The sequence below is a fragment of the Ctenopharyngodon idella genome, chromosome 24 (genome assembly GCF_019924925.1).
Source record: "Ctenopharyngodon idella isolate HZGC_01 chromosome 24, HZGC01, whole genome shotgun sequence".
Classification (NCBI taxonomy): Eukaryota; Metazoa; Chordata; class Actinopteri; order Cypriniformes; family Xenocyprididae; genus Ctenopharyngodon; species Ctenopharyngodon idella.
The window spans coordinates 6,709,198-6,724,740 of record NC_067243.1 but is presented as its reverse complement, the minus strand read 5'-3'; the positions used below and the strand labels follow the sequence as shown (position 1 = coordinate 6,724,740).

Below are 15,543 nucleotides of genomic sequence, written 5' to 3'. Positions count from 1 at the left end.
GATTTAATGTTAATCGAACCATTTGAGCAGTGTTAAATAATCAAGACTGCAAGTTATTAAAGGTTCAAAAAACATTAACAGAAAGTTGTTTAGTTATTCTTTTAGTTTTAAATATATTGTCGATAAATGTGGACATTAAAACAATTATTTAACACAGCTGACTGCTTGATTTTGGTCATTTTTTTGTGCTTAATAATGAAGTGTACTATTGGCATGGTGCCACGGCTGATGAAGAAGAACTGAAATCTAGAATTTAAGGAAATATAACAAATTTAATGTATGCTTTTAAATATTCCATCCCAGATCCGCACATGCTCAGGACAATGACGCCCGAGAACATGTGTCACATGACCAGTCCTCCACCTCTCCCCACACACCCCCTCTATCCCAGCATGCACCGGGACATGTACCTTAAGCCAGAGCCCATGATCTCGCAGTATCCGATTGGTCCGACCAGCGGCGGGGGCGGAGACATTCAACAGAGTCAGATGCTACATCAGCTCCTGCAACATCCACAAGGACCAGAGTAAGAGAGAGAGAATCAGAGGAACATTTTATCTCTCAGAAATTATTCTTTCATAGCTCAGGGGACTTAAACGAGTATGACCAAAATTATTTACCTGAAGGACCCTCTGAGATTTTAAGAAATGTTAAACTTTTGATGTGATGTTATTCCATGTTATTAAAATTAATAAAAAAACTAATTATATTTAATTTTATTTTATTTCATATTCAACGATACTGTTACAATCACAAAAACCTCATGAACTGAAAAAAAAAAAATGATTTCAATATTGATTTTATGTGTGTTTTTTTAGCATTTTAATTTAGAGTTAGATTATTTTAATATATAATAATAATTAATTAATGTAAATAATTTTAAGTCATCCTGTGGCCCGCTTGGAAGTTTGCTGAAGTTTTGTTTCATTTTATTTTATTTTTATTTTATTTTTTTCACATTCAATGATACTGTTACAATCTCAAAAACCTCAAGAACTGGAAAAAAAAATGATTTTAATATTAATTTTATGTGTTTTTTTTTTAGCATTTTAATTTAGATTTAAATTAATTTAATTCAGTTAGATTATTTAAATATATTAACAATAATTTATTAATTCAAATGCTTTTAAGTCATCCCCATTGAAAGTTTGCTGAGGCCCCTTAGTGAGCCCGGACCCCTGGTTGAGAACCACTTCAGTAGAGGTAGAGATGGACCAGCATTGTCAAAGGTCAAAATTTTCCACATCAACAAATGCATGCTTTGTGTTTCTCCAGTGGGATTCCCGTACATCCGGCAAAGAAGAGAAAACATTCAGACTCTCCCAACAGCACTCTCAACTCCCAGATACTCACGGGTATCATCAAACAAGAGCCAGGTACACACACACACACACACACACACACACGGGTACACAAGCACGATTGCATTTTCAGCGCTATATGATGTATATGCATTCGTGTTTTCACAGGTTTGATGCAGGATGCAGAAAACTCATACCTGGATCCAAACTATCAGTGCATAAAGTGGCAGGCGCACCAGCAGAACAAATGGACTACGTTATACGACTCCAATGGAAAAGAACTGTGGGTGCTGCCCTAATCCTACACACCTCTGCACTTAGATTTATGACAGAGCAATGAGAAATGCATTGAGGGCAAAAGTGTGTGTTTGGGATTTAATGGGGTATAGGGAGGTATCAGGCTGTACTGAAAGAGATAGAAAAGAGAGAGAGATGGATGGTAGCGGCCAGGGAATTCCTATGATGTGAGCAGCATGTAGGAGTGAGAGCAAGAGCAGAGATCTGGCTTACGAGAGAGAGGAATGAGAACGAACAGAGAGAGGATAATTATAATGAAAAAATGGCATGACTTTAGGTTTTGTACCACGATAATTAAAAAAAATAGCTCAGAATTTAGGTTATTCTAAGTACTTTTTATGATAAATATTTTATTGGAAAATATTAATCAAGTTATAAGTTATATATATAGTAATTTAATGTTAATATTATATATTTTATTATTATTATATATTAATATATAATATATATTTAGTAAGTTAATGTTTATATTTATTTTATTTATGTGTATCTGTGGTGAAATGTCTCTTTAACCCAACGGGCCTCTTCGATCAGAACTGACCGAAAAATTTACGTTTTTAATTTTTTTGCTTCATCAGAATGGGATGACACTTGGTGACTTGTGTCGCATTAGCTATGTGAACACACAAATAAATCATGGACATGATTTTGATAAGTTTAAAACTCTATTTAAAAATAAATAAATAATAATAATTTTATTGGAAAAAATAGCTCATCAAAATTGTATAAATATTGCATATTATCATAAAATCCCTTCGAAATTCTAAATAATAATCAAAAAATATTATTGAACAGAAATATATTACATTGATTTTCCTGAAGAAAAAAAAAAGTTACATTTCAAGGCTTCGGTCACTTTTGACCCAAAAATGAAGGGGCTCAGAAAGATAATCAGAAATAGATTTTTGGCCAGTAATCTAAATTAAAAAAATATAATTTATTTCATTCCTTCTGAAGTCCTCTTATGTTAGTAAAGACATTTTACACCCTCTCCATGCTGTTTTCTTTCTCATTCTCTCTTTCTGCCTCTCCAGTCCGATGCCTACCTATAGGGTGGACGCAGATAAGGGTTTCAACTTCTCCTTGGCTGATGATGCATTTGTGTGTCAGAAGAAGAACCACTTCCAGGTGACCGTGTACATCGGAATGCCGGGAGATCCCAAATACGTGAAGACCGGAGAGGGGCTGCAGCCCATCGAATGCTTTTATCTGAAACTCAATGGGGTCAAGGTGAGTCTAACAACTAGTTATAACTACTAATGTCTGTAAACTCTTGCATAATGTAGCATGTTTTTATCTACCTGTCTTCCAGCTGGAAGCAATGAATCAGTCCATTAATGTGGAACAGTCACAGTCTGACCGGAGCAAAAGACCCTTTAAACCAGTGTTGTAAGTCTTTTTTACACCAGTTGTGGGAGTTTCTGTGAAATATCACGTGTTAAGTGTGTGGATTTGTGGCATGTGACGTAAATGTTAACCATTTGTTTTACAGAGTGACGTTGCCGCCAGAGCAGGTTACAAAGGTAACGGTGGGTCGTCTCCACTTCAGCGAGACCACAGCCAATAACATGAGAAAGAAAGGCAAGCCGAACCCCGACCAGAGGTATGAAATATGGCCATGACTAAGAAAACCTAACCAGGTTTATTTACAACATCTATTGTTTATTAGGGGTGTAACGGTACATGTATTCGTCCCGAACCATCACGGTACGGGCGTCACAGTTCAGTGCATACAGTCAGACGACTAATACAGTCAGTCACAGGCGATCCACACTCCAATCCAGAAGGGGGCGCTTGTTTGTAACTGCCACAACAGGAAAAAGAGCAGAAGAAGAGACGATCTATGCACCGACCTAAAACATGAGTTCAGATGTCACGCAAGAGCTTGCTAGTAGCCTAAACGCTGAGTTTCGATAAATTTTAGTGACGTGCTCCACAAACTTCACAGAGAGGAAACCAGGACGGCAGAAAGTGGCATCCTGTTTGTTTTCTTATTTTGTTTTTATTGTGAGTGTAGAGTGTACACAAATAAAAACAGACCCTTTACAGTTTAGAATGATGCCTTATCTGTGTGGATTGGAGTATTTTAAGTTGTTTCCACTGTTATAATGAGACAAAATCATCTGGCATTGTGCCGATTAGTCGTGATTTTGGGGAAGTCTCACTACTATAGTCCAGTGATGAAATATGCGTGTCTTGGAAATGGGAAGCCTCAGGTGCTGCTTCACTTGCCATCTCCTCGTGGAAAGGTGAAGTAGGTTCTTTTTCTCCTTCTCGCTCATCTTTCCGTGATTTCTTGAAAAAGCTTATTATTGAACTTTGTGCATCCGCCATTGTCACCTTATGTTAATGAACTCTCACGTGCAAAGAAAATGACAGTAGGCTACGCACAACACGTTAATCAAACCAATAATGGGGGGGACATGTAAATGTACCGAACTCGTATCGAACTGTGACCCCAAAACCAAGGTACGTACCGAACTGTGACTTTTGTGTACCATTACACCCCTATTGTTTATTAACCACACCTGTGTCTGATTGATTACGTAAGATCAAAATAGCACTCTAAAGCTCTTATGATTTCTCATTTAAAAACATTTAAATTTGTGTTTGTATAGGTACTTCATGCTGGTGGTAGCTCTTCAGGCTCAGTGTCACAGTCAGAGCTTCACAGTGGCGGCTCACGTCTCCGAGAGGATCATCGTCAGGGTAACCGCTGTCAGTCTGGTCGTGTCTGTCTGACCGACCTCCTCCAATCACAGCCTGTTTCTGTGTGTCAATTATCCGCCTCTGACCAATCAATATTACTGTTAAAGCCTGCTGTGCTCAAATGATTCGTTTTTATGCTCTTGACTTTGTTTGCCTCTGTTTTTGATTCCTTGCCACTTTATTTCAATGTTTTTTTGTGTATTCGATTTTTTAATGGCATTGAGTTTTTATTCTTATTGAGAAATAAAATTCAGAAGAAATAATAAATCTTTATTAGGAATGCACTGATACCACTTTTTTCAGAACGAGTACGATACCAGTACTTTGGTTTTTTTTTTGCCGATGCTATACCTGTTTTCAATTTGTAATTTGTTACAAATATTTAGATAAAGCAAAAGAATATGAACCATATTAACTGGCTTAATTTGTTTAATGAACAGATGTCATTTTAATGCGTGTGTGTGTGGGGGCGGGGGGGTTGGGGGGTTCAGTACAAATATCTAAACATTCGTAAATCAAGATACATTTACTTGAGAAGCAAAATGACAAGATAACAAGGCTTGTTTTCTAAAAAATAAAAACATGATCAAATTTATTTTGACACGTTTTTGTGTGTGTCCCTTTAAATGCAAATGAGCTGCTGCTCCCGGCCACTTGCCAGATAAGGGCGGAGCTTTAACAGCTCACGCTTCGGTTGCTCAACAACAACAAAGCTGGAGAATCTCACGCAGCCAAAATGAGGATTGTCAGTAACGGTGTTCAGCCTTACATTGTTCAAACCGGAGTCGACACTGATGGAGAGACTCAGGAAGAAGTTACAACTTTCACATTCTGAGCTTCTCCAGTGATCACATGACATTTTCCTGTAATAATACATAAATCATGTAACAGTGAAAATGCTTTTACTTACATATACGATTTAGTTTAAATCCAAATGATGCGTGTGTTAAGTGAGCAAACAGCAATCAAAAGTGCGTATCGGAGAATTTTAATACTAATATCGGTATCAGTGCATCCCTAATCTTTATTATATGCTAAATATGTATATAATATATAAATATTTTATGTGTAAATTTATTTAAAAATCTGCTGAATTTGCAGTAACACAAGACCTTCCCTTCCCAGCCAATTACATAAATTATTGTTCTATTACTTAGTCCTTTCTATCTTTATTTCTTTCTTTCTCTCTGTCTCTCAGGCATCTAATCCAGGTCAGTTTGAGAGTGACAGTGAAGTGTTGTGGCAGAGAGGGCAGATGCCAGACTCTGTGTATCATCACGGCCGAGTGGGCATCAACACGGACCGGCCGGATGAGGCCCTGGTTGTCCACGGCAATGTGAAGGTCATGGGATCCCTTGTGCATCCTTCCGATATTAGAGCCAAGGAGAATGTGAAGGAGGTACATTCTGATTTGTGTGCATATCTCTCCTTAAACATACACAAGGTCCAAACTTCCCTTACCAATGGTGGGGGAATAGAAAACATTTTTTATTGGCCCTGAAAATATTTCCATCATGTTTTCCTATGATGGAATGATTTAGCTGTTTTTGCTGATATAATTGTGGCAGACAGTGCACAAATATCTCTCACACTTTCTCCAGGTGGACACCACTGATAACCTGAGGCGGATTTCTCAAATGAGGCTGGTGCATTATCAGTATAAGCCTGAGTTTGCAGCCACAGTGGGCATCGACACCACCGCTGAGACCGGTACTGTCCCCACAGATCAATCCAAGGTTTAGGGTTAAGGGATAGAATATACAGCTTATAAAGTATAAAAATCATTATGTCTGCGGAATATCGCCTTAAAACATGGAAACCCAACGTGTGTGTGTGTTATCAGGGGTGATCGCTCAGGAGGTCCAGCAGATTCTACCGGAGGCTGTGAAAGAGGGAGGAGACGTGGTGTGTGCTAACGGAGAGACCATCCCTAATCTACTGGTGGTCAATAAAGTACGAGCGCTCACACGCATTCTTACAGATGCCCACACAGTCTCTCTGCCTCCCTCTCATGTGTGTGCTTGATGCTACAGGATCGGATCTTCATGGAGAACGTGGGAGCGGTGAAGGAGCTCTGCAAACTCACTGATAATCTGGAGACTCGCATTGACGAGCTCGAACGCTGGAGTCGAAAACTAGCCAAACTGCGCCGGCTAGACAGCATGAAGAGCACCGTCAGTGGAGGCACAGTCAGGTGTGTGTTTATGAAGCTGTGCACTCACAGGTGCATCTGTTTGAGTGAATTCAAAGTCTGAAGAAATATGCTCCTTTTTTCTAGCCAATCAGGAAGCTATTTTAGCAGAACAGGAAGTGGCCCACTCAAGAAAAAAACAGCTAAGCCAGGAAGCAAGGTATGATTTATGTCAGCCTACCTCTTTTAAAAATATATACATACACTGTGTTCCAAATTATTATGTAAGTGACATGTCAGTAGGATTTTAGTACAATAAACATTCAGATTTGTATTTGAAGCTGCTGGAGTCACTGGAGTCTCAAAAACCCCTTTATGCAGGCTTAAAGTGGGTTTAGAAATACATTTTCAAACCGTTTGGGATGAATAATAGGATGTATATTCATATAGAATATAGATTGGGATAGAATCATATTGGCTGGGATGGAATTGTATGGAAATGATATGAATCATTGAATGACATGAAATGTGATAGAACCATATGGAATGGAATATAATGGGATAGAATCTTATGGAATGGGATAGAATCGTATGGAATGGAATAGAACCATATGGAATGGGATAGAATTATATGGAATGGGATAAAATCTTATGGAATGGAATAGAATCATATAGGATGGGATAGAATCATATGGAATGGGATAGAATCTTATGGAATGGGATAAAATCTTATGGAATGGAATAGAATCATATAGGATGGGATAGAAGAATCATATGGTATTGAGTAGAATCATATTGGATGAGAGAGATTCCTATGGAATGGAATAGAATCATACTGGATTGGATAAAATCATGTGGATTTGAATACAATCGTATAGAATGGAATAGGATCATAAAATGGAATCGAATCATATTGGATGGGATAGAACCATATGGAATGGGATGGGATAGAATCATATGGTATTGAGTAAAATCATACTGGATGGGAGAGAATCCTATGGAATGGAATAGAATCATACTGGATGGGATAAAATCACATGGATTTGAATACAATCGTATGGAATGGAATAGGATCATAGAATGGTATATAGAATCATGTGGAATGGAATAGAATCTTATGGAATGGAATAGAATCATATGGAATTGAATAGAATCATATAGGATAGGATAGAATCATGTGGAATCCAATAAAATCATATTGGAAGGGATAGAATCATATGGTATTGAGTAGAATCATATTGGATGGGAGAGAATCCAATGGAATGGAACAGAATCATGTTGGATGGGATAGAAATCGTGTGGATTTGAATACAATCATATGGAATGGAGTAGGATCATAGAATGGTATATAGAAGCATATGGAATGGAATAGAATCAAATCAGATGGGATAGGATAGGATAGATTCATAGAATGGGATAGGATACAGTCATAAAGAATTGGATTGCATAGAGTCAATCAGTGGAATGAGATAAGATGGAATGGAATAACATCGGATAGAATGGGATAAGATGAGGTAATGTGAGATGGAATGGGATAGAATGATTATTGAGATGTGTGTTGCAGAGGTCCGTCCCGGAGCAGAGCTGTCTGAGTCACAGATTCATGCAGGGCACCATCCTGGCGCTGGTCATCATAATGGCCTTCAGGTGAGAGAGGAAATCATTCACCCCAAAACATTAGAATGAATATTTTGAGTCTCCGTTTCATGCTCATTATCATCTCTCTCTGACTCGTTCTCTAGTGTCATATCCATGTCCATCCTCTATGTGCTCAATCTTCAACACCATGGAAGCATAAGTGATGTTGAGGGGTATGTACATGTTCAAACACAAGCATCCATTCTTTCTCTTTGTTTCTGTATGTTCTCGTTTGATCTCCTCTTGCTTATTTCTCTCAGTGTCGTTTGTAGCTCTGCATCCCACTGCCTTCTTTTCGTCTCTTGGACGCCCTTCCTCACTACAACCGTCACATTCTGTCCATCCTTCTGTCTGTGGTATGCTGTCCACTTCACTTCTCTCTGTTCCTCTATCACTTCATCTTCCCATCCAGCATGGAAAGATTTCCAGTCCTACATTTCCCAAGAGAACATATTCAGGAAAATTGTATTAATCAGAGGTTGCTCGATCATAGACTACCGCTCAAAAGTTTGGGGTTGGAAAAATTTTTCACCAAGACTGCATTTATTTGATCGAAAATACAGTAATATTGTGAAATATTATTACAATTTTTTGGAATAAAAAAGATAATTGCAACTTTTTATCTCACAATTCTGGCTTTTAACTTGCAATTGCGAGAAAAAAGGCAGAATTGTGAGATAAAAAGTCGCAAGTACCAATTATGCAATTACGCAAGACAATAATTGCCATAAGAGTATAGAGCTATAAAACAAATGTGGATAGCAGCTCAGATGATTTAATATTGGGAAAATTGATGAGAAATGTTTGAGTTCATTTTGAGATCTCTGACTGACAATTCTGAGCAAAGTTTGAGACAGTTATTCTCAGTTTAATATCTTTCTGGGAGAAACAATTGAGATATTAAAAAGGCCTCATGTGATTTATTTTTTCTTTTTGATGGTATAATATCTCTCTGTCTCGACAGGTCTCGTTCTGCTCTGGGTTCGGCTCGAAAGGCTTCTTTGTCGCCTGCCAGAATGACCACATCCACTCTCTCTCCAGGTCCCAGAAAACACACACAAATAATGCAGATGTTGTATTTTTTCTAATATGCATATTTTGATTATTAGTTTTGTAAAAGTTCATTATCTGCTTACAGACTCCACCTCCCCATCGTTGTCCAATCACCCGCCCTGCTGCCCTCCAACACCTGCCACAACCAACCAATCAGCCACTATCAGTCTGTTGCCAGGCAACAACCAATCCACACCAGGTATGACAACAACATCAAAACACTAAGTTTTTGAATATATAACTCGCATATTTATATTTGAATATATAACTTTATATTTATAACTCGCAATTGTGAGTTTATATCTTGCAATTCTGAGGAAAAAGTCAGAATTGCGTGATTTAAAGTCGGAATTGCGAGTTATAAAGTCAGAATTGCGAGATATAAAGTCACAATTTTTATTTTTTTATTTAGTGGCGGAAACAAGCTTCCATATATTATATATAAAGGCTTCAAGTAAAGTGTTACCAATGACACTTTAAACATTAACATGAATTTAAAGTTGATCAACTTTCTTAATAAATGTTTTCTGGTCAAAATAGACTTTCCTGTTTAACAAAAATACATCACATTATAAAGGAAACTCTTTTTCGGGATGAATCAGTTTAATGAATGAATGAATCAGTGAACTGACACATCAATGATAATGAAAGCTCCTCTATACTCCTCTTTTTGTTAGATTAAATACAGTATCATTTCTCTCACTGTATCTCTCTCTCAGACTCCAGCACTGCCGTTCCCACCCAAGCCACTATTAATAAGAAGGCAAAATCTCGGCCGCTGGACAAAGACAGCCGGAACAAGAACCGTCTGAGTCACACGTCGGCTCCTCTGAATCTCAGCAAAGCCAAACGGCCGCCTCAGCCTCCAGAGATGAGCGGAGCAACCAAACGCTTGCCTGGTGGACAACAGCCTCCATCCCGAAGACAGCGCAGTGTCAACACACACGGTGCATACACATAGAACTAAAAATGGTTTACTTTTATTTAGTTTTGAAAATGTTTATTTATAATATATTGAATTATATTAAATTATTTTTCTATTTAATTATATTTATGCTTAAAAATGTTCTGCCTTTGACAGTAGTTGATACATTTATTTGCTCTGCAGTGTCTTAAAGGGGACCTATTTTGCCCTTTTTCAAAGTCTTGATTTTGTTTTTGGGCTCTACTAGAATAAGTTTTCATGTTTGAAAAACACATTTTCCTCATATTCTCCATTGTTGCAGCTCCTCTCTTCCCAGTCTGTCAGTAACGCTCTGTTTAGTTCCTGTCTCTATGAAGCCCCTCCTTCTGAAAAGCACAATGTGCTCTGATTGGTCGGCTGGATCAGTGTGTTGTGATTGGTCAAGCTCTTCGAGCGTGTTTGGGAAATGTCCCGCCCCTTACATAACCGCGAGTTTCAACACACTACTAACTCAACTAGGCCCCGCCCTTTATTCTATGTCTGATTGGGTGGGATTTATCTAAATGAGGAATATTGTGACGTATTCCCACGTTCCTTCGTTTTATTTATATGTTTTATACACAGGTGGAAATCCACTAGCCTGTCTGAGCAAACTTCACATCCTCGAGATGGATCAGGAGATCAGAACACTTGATTGTTCCTCACCTGAGAGCTGCAGGTGTGTGTTTGTGTTCAGATCGCTATAATGGCTCACAAAATGCCGTGTTATCAGCAGCACTGATGTTTTCAGGCCTCTGAGCTGATGTGTTTTATTCATTTGCAGCTTTACTGTGTTTCTAAATGGGGACAGAAACTCATCGATGTCTTACATTACTCTGCACATGATGTGAGTATAAACACATGCAGTTTTTAGCTTTTATTCCAGTAATGTTAAGAGATTTGCTTCATAATGACTCCTCACTGATATGACGTGTTTTAAAGTGGGTCATATTCCAGTGTTTCATCAATTGATGTCCTCAGACACATCCACAGATGACCCTAGAATCACCCCTGATACTAACACACACACGTATCTGACTCACAGAGATCTCTCTTCCTCTCCTTTAAGCTCCCCTGAGGTGGTGTGGGTGTGGCAGTGCGGAGCCACCAGGGGGCGTCTCTGTTCAAATCACCCAGAAGCTTCTTTCTCATTAAAGCGGAGCACTTTTACAACGGTGAGATTATTGGTCCTAGTTTATGTGGAATTGCACCTGCGGTAACTGAGAACGTCACAACTTAAACATGCTTCGGTTGTCACATGCAAACTTCTTTTCTGACAGGGGACCAGCCACCTGTGGTCACTTCCTGTTATGCCTTTTCAAGAGGTCACCTATCATTTCAGAGTGTCACATTCAGTGAGTGGACTTCAGACATAACTGTTCATCTCTCGCTCTTTCAATGTGTCCAAACCAGAAAAAAAAATCTCTCATGCCGTTTCATTGTGCATGCTTAGGATTCTGTGTTTCAGTTTTGTGGGTACGTTAACCATTTAACCTCTCTGTTAACAGAGTCAAAGTGGATGCAGCAGTGAAGGTGACGTTGTGTCCTCCCAGTGCTCTGAGTACAGTTTCCTCATTCAAAGCACATGCTAAAGAGTGTCAAGATTCAGCTTCAGCTTCTCCTGTGTCCACTCATATCGCCTCCCCAGATTCAAAGACTGTTTTATCTGGGCTGGCTGCTAAAGACGTCTTATCTGTGTTTGTTCTGCGCATATTTGTACAAGACGAAAGGAAAATGAGCATATTTCAAAAATAATTTTTCTTCCGAGATCACTTAGCCTTCACCTCAATAGCATATTACTGCTTATATACACACACTTCTTTTGATTTGCCAAAATATAATATAAACAGGTACCAGTGAGCGGCTGTTGGGTGGAGCTCATGTTCTGCAGTCTTTTCTATCTGTCTTTCTGTAAACTCCACTGTTACACCATGAACTGCACTTAAAGTCAACAAGAAACCAAAAACAACCCTATTTAATTTCTTAAAAAGGTCATGTGATGCTATTTTAAAAGTTATATTATTCATTGGGTGTACTAGAATAGATTAACATGCTAAAAAAAACAACATTATTTATCACATACTGTACATTATTGCAGCCCCTCTATTCTTATTTTTTCAAAGCCCTTCCTTCCGAAAAGCCAAGTGCTCTGATTGGCCAGCAGACCCAGTGCTATGTGACTGGACAAAAACCTCAAGTGTGTGTCAGAAATGTAACGCCCCTTACCATAATTGTGAGTTTCAGCTTCCAAGGCTTCTAAAGCAGTTGTACACACAAACAGTTCATTATAATGTCAGTTTTACCGTATCAGTTCGAGCTCGAGTCAGATTCAGAAAATGCAGATGATCGAGCGGATCGACCAACTTTGCAAGCACAACTTGTGATTCAGGAAGCTGTTTTTGAAGGAAACTTCTAGGTTGTACTGCTCAAGAACAGCGTTATAAATAAATCTTAACCACTGATTCCTAATTTCATCCATTTTCGGAAGGCCAAACGAAGGGGTTTTACTTTCAAATTGAAACACGAAGTGACATGACAACAACAGCCTCGCCTTCTTTCTTTGCATATGCCTTTGAGTTAGCTTTATGCTAATGTTTCAAATTGTGACGTAGATGTGTGTGGAAGTATCTGGACTTGGATTGAAGCAGTTTAAGGCCCGTTCACACCAAGAAGAATGATAACTATGAAGATACCGATAAAGATATATTTCCACAAATCGTTGAATAGCACCACAGCTATAACGATATAGACATAGTTGGGGTCACTTTCAGAACTATTTTTTTCCAGCTGTTGAACGATAAAACACTGACAGCCAATCAGAATCCATTCTAATTTAAGCGCTCACGTATTTAAAATGGCGGACGACATTGCGGAGACAATTCAAACCCCCTTTTCAAAGACACTTTAAAGAAAATGGCATTTATTGTCATACCCTCGGAACAAATTGTGATAAGTATTAACGATGCCAGGCTAGCAAACAGTGTAAAATAAAATTACCTCAGATATCCAGCGCTAGTTTCATCTTGCTTCCTTTAAAGTCGCAGTGAAAAAGACTAGGCGTTGTTTTTATTCCACTATATTGACTTCGTCAGCTAAATTCACAGTTAAATTAGAACTATTACACTCGAAACATAGCATGCTGAGGACATCTGCTGGTTAAAGCCGTGTAAATGCAGTATGAACAGCAAAAACATGTTGTACACACTTTGAAACCGCAGCGCGGGAGCTTAGAATAAACAGACCGTTATCGTTCGTTGGTGTGGACGCAAATATAGTTATCTTTCTTGGTGTGAACGGGCCTTAATGTGGGAGACTATGAGCTTTGTAACTTTGCAGATCTTATACATGCTAAAACAGATACATTACAAGCTAAAGGAAAAGTAAAGTATTAAACGCATCATATTACCATGTTTCTGCGCTTACCGTGACATCTCGACAGTTTAATGAATTTGACCTAACCTGCTCTGCGAGATTGTCTTCAAAATCTTGCTTCGCCATGAGTTGAGCTGACGGAGAAAACTGAAGAGTTGACGCAGTGTTTCCCGCCTCTTACAACAATTCATGAAACCGAACTCGCGTTTGCTTTTGCGTTATAATGGATCTGCATGCTCACAAACTCTTATTTTTAAAGTCCTTTTCTTGCTCATTGACCGTTTATACACTGGAAATGGCTTTAACTGCACCAGCTGGCTCATTATTAATGAGAGACAAACTGGATTATTTACCTCACGGTTTGTTAAACTTCCCATGACTGCTGTTGGAGGATTTTAATAAGAATAAACAGGCAGGGTTGCCATGTTTAACAGCCTCATTTCTGCGGTCACGTCCACTGGAGAGATACAGATATAATGTAAGCAGTGTTGAAAGTATCTATATTTAAAAGTTACTGTAGTAAAGATATCAGCTCATATCAAGAAAGAATTAACCATAAATAAAACCAACTACTGGATTTGAGAGTTAGAGTCACTGGATTTCTCTTTAAAACTGGAACAAAAGCAATCGTAAGTCAAACACTGTGGCAAAAACACTGGATCATACACTCATTAACTGTCAGGAAACACTTCAAATTGAGTTTTTACTACGGTACTTAATATTTCCTTTTCCTTTTACACCTTTTTTTAAATGCATTGTTTTAACTTTAGTAGTATGCTGCTATGCATACTATACTTTATATAAGCCTTAACCAATGATTTTGTTCCAAATAGATCTTTTGAACAGTTTATATGCAGTATATTCTTGTATAGTTTTATCTGAACGTTACTTGTCTAAACAGTTGAAGCATCTCGGTGGTTTCTCAGAGAATTTGTCAGACAATGTCCCAAATGTTGAGTATTACTAAACAAAACCCATAGATTCATGGTCATTTAAAAAATAACAACTTTGTAAATTTTAACAACTTCATGGAGTCTTTTTGTCTTTTGTTTGTTTATTATCCTTGTACACATAACATGTTGATGTTATAGATATTGTTTGAATATTTTAAAGCAATAAGTAAAGCCATAAAGTAGTCTTTGTAAAGCTGGTCAATATGTGATTATGATGGTCAAATCATGAAGAGAACCAGGAAAGTGTTGACTGAAAATGTTGTGCACTAAAATTATAATTTCCATAACACCACACTAATGGATGATACTGATTCTGAGTATAAACACAGTTGGGATGATCTTTTGAAATCTAATATATGGTTATTTTTTATATCACATATTCTGTCCTGAGTAAACCAGCCTCTTGTGGAAGCACTTCCAAACTATGCACTGTAAATATTTTTCTAATGTTTTCTGTGACATCTAAAACTGTTTAAATACTCTGTAATATATAAAATGTTTTTGTGAAAATTCAGTTCGGTTTTTATTGTTTGTTATAACTTTCATTATATGTACAACCATATCCTTTATTTCTGTTCTTTTTACTCTTCATTAAATTCGTTTTTATAACATGTAATTTTACTAAATTTATGATTTGTTGGTGCATTGTTAATCATACCATGTTTGATTAAAGGCATTTTTATTTTTTAAACATTTTAAATAACTTGTCTTAAGTGGGGTAAAACATTTCTTGTTCATCAGTGACTAGCGTAAAATTACATAAACTGATTTTACCACCAAAGGACAATATATTTTTCTCAGTTGTCTGTTTTGTTATGTTTGTCTTTATGGCTCAAAGCCCAGTAAGAACTAAAATATTAAAAACTGTTAATTGACTATTGTGTTTATGTCCCAGAACATTTTCTCTTTTCTTTCGCTTTATCTGAGCTTTCTGAAAGCCTGTTGTATATTGATACATAATCATTATTTTTAGTTCAGCTGCATAATTTCAGTCTCACTTTTTTGACATGTATGTGTACTGATGTCATAATACAAATGTATGCGAGCATGATGCATAAATTAAATAAATATTTTTTTTTCTGGATACTAAATTTAAATTCTTCCATGTGTTACAGTCATTATGAAACGACATCTATCTATCTATCT

General features: G+C 37.5%; 1 protein-coding gene across 4 annotated transcripts in view; it reads left to right on the top strand.

Annotated features, from left to right (window-relative positions):
- Positions 1-15,488, top strand: part of myrf (myelin regulatory factor) — a 32,780-nt gene extending 17,292 nt beyond the window's left edge. Inside the window, exons 5-27 of one of the 4 annotated variants that reach the window (XM_051884634.1) lie at positions 304-526; positions 1,276-1,376; positions 1,470-1,584; positions 2,633-2,828; positions 2,911-2,987; positions 3,091-3,201; positions 4,217-4,316; positions 5,506-5,706; positions 5,909-6,017; positions 6,151-6,260; positions 6,341-6,501; positions 6,586-6,658; positions 8,003-8,085; positions 8,181-8,249; positions 8,349-8,432; positions 9,041-9,117; positions 9,215-9,328; positions 9,849-10,076; positions 10,658-10,751; positions 10,857-10,919; positions 11,142-11,247; positions 11,353-11,427; positions 11,581-15,488. In XM_051884634.1, the coding sequence (XP_051740594.1) occupies positions 304-526; positions 1,276-1,376; positions 1,470-1,584; positions 2,633-2,828; positions 2,911-2,987; positions 3,091-3,201; positions 4,217-4,316; positions 5,506-5,706; positions 5,909-6,017; positions 6,151-6,260; positions 6,341-6,501; positions 6,586-6,658; positions 8,003-8,085; positions 8,181-8,249; positions 8,349-8,432; positions 9,041-9,117; positions 9,215-9,328; positions 9,849-10,076; positions 10,658-10,751; positions 10,857-10,919; positions 11,142-11,247; positions 11,353-11,427; positions 11,581-11,664 (2,654 nt within the window). In that variant the 3' untranslated portion in view covers positions 11,665-15,488. Of the gene's footprint in view, positions 1-303; positions 527-1,275; positions 1,377-1,469; positions 1,585-2,632; positions 2,829-2,910; positions 2,988-3,090; positions 3,202-4,216; positions 4,317-5,505; positions 5,707-5,908; positions 6,018-6,150; positions 6,261-6,340; positions 6,502-6,585; positions 6,659-8,002; positions 8,086-8,180; positions 8,250-8,336; positions 8,433-9,040; positions 9,118-9,214; positions 9,329-9,848; positions 10,077-10,657; positions 10,752-10,856; positions 10,920-11,141; positions 11,248-11,352; positions 11,428-11,580 lie in introns of all 4 variants that reach the window. The other 3 variants (XM_051884632.1, XM_051884633.1, XM_051884635.1) reach the window with 3 other exon arrangements.
- Positions 15,489-15,543: the final 55 nt, after the last annotated feature.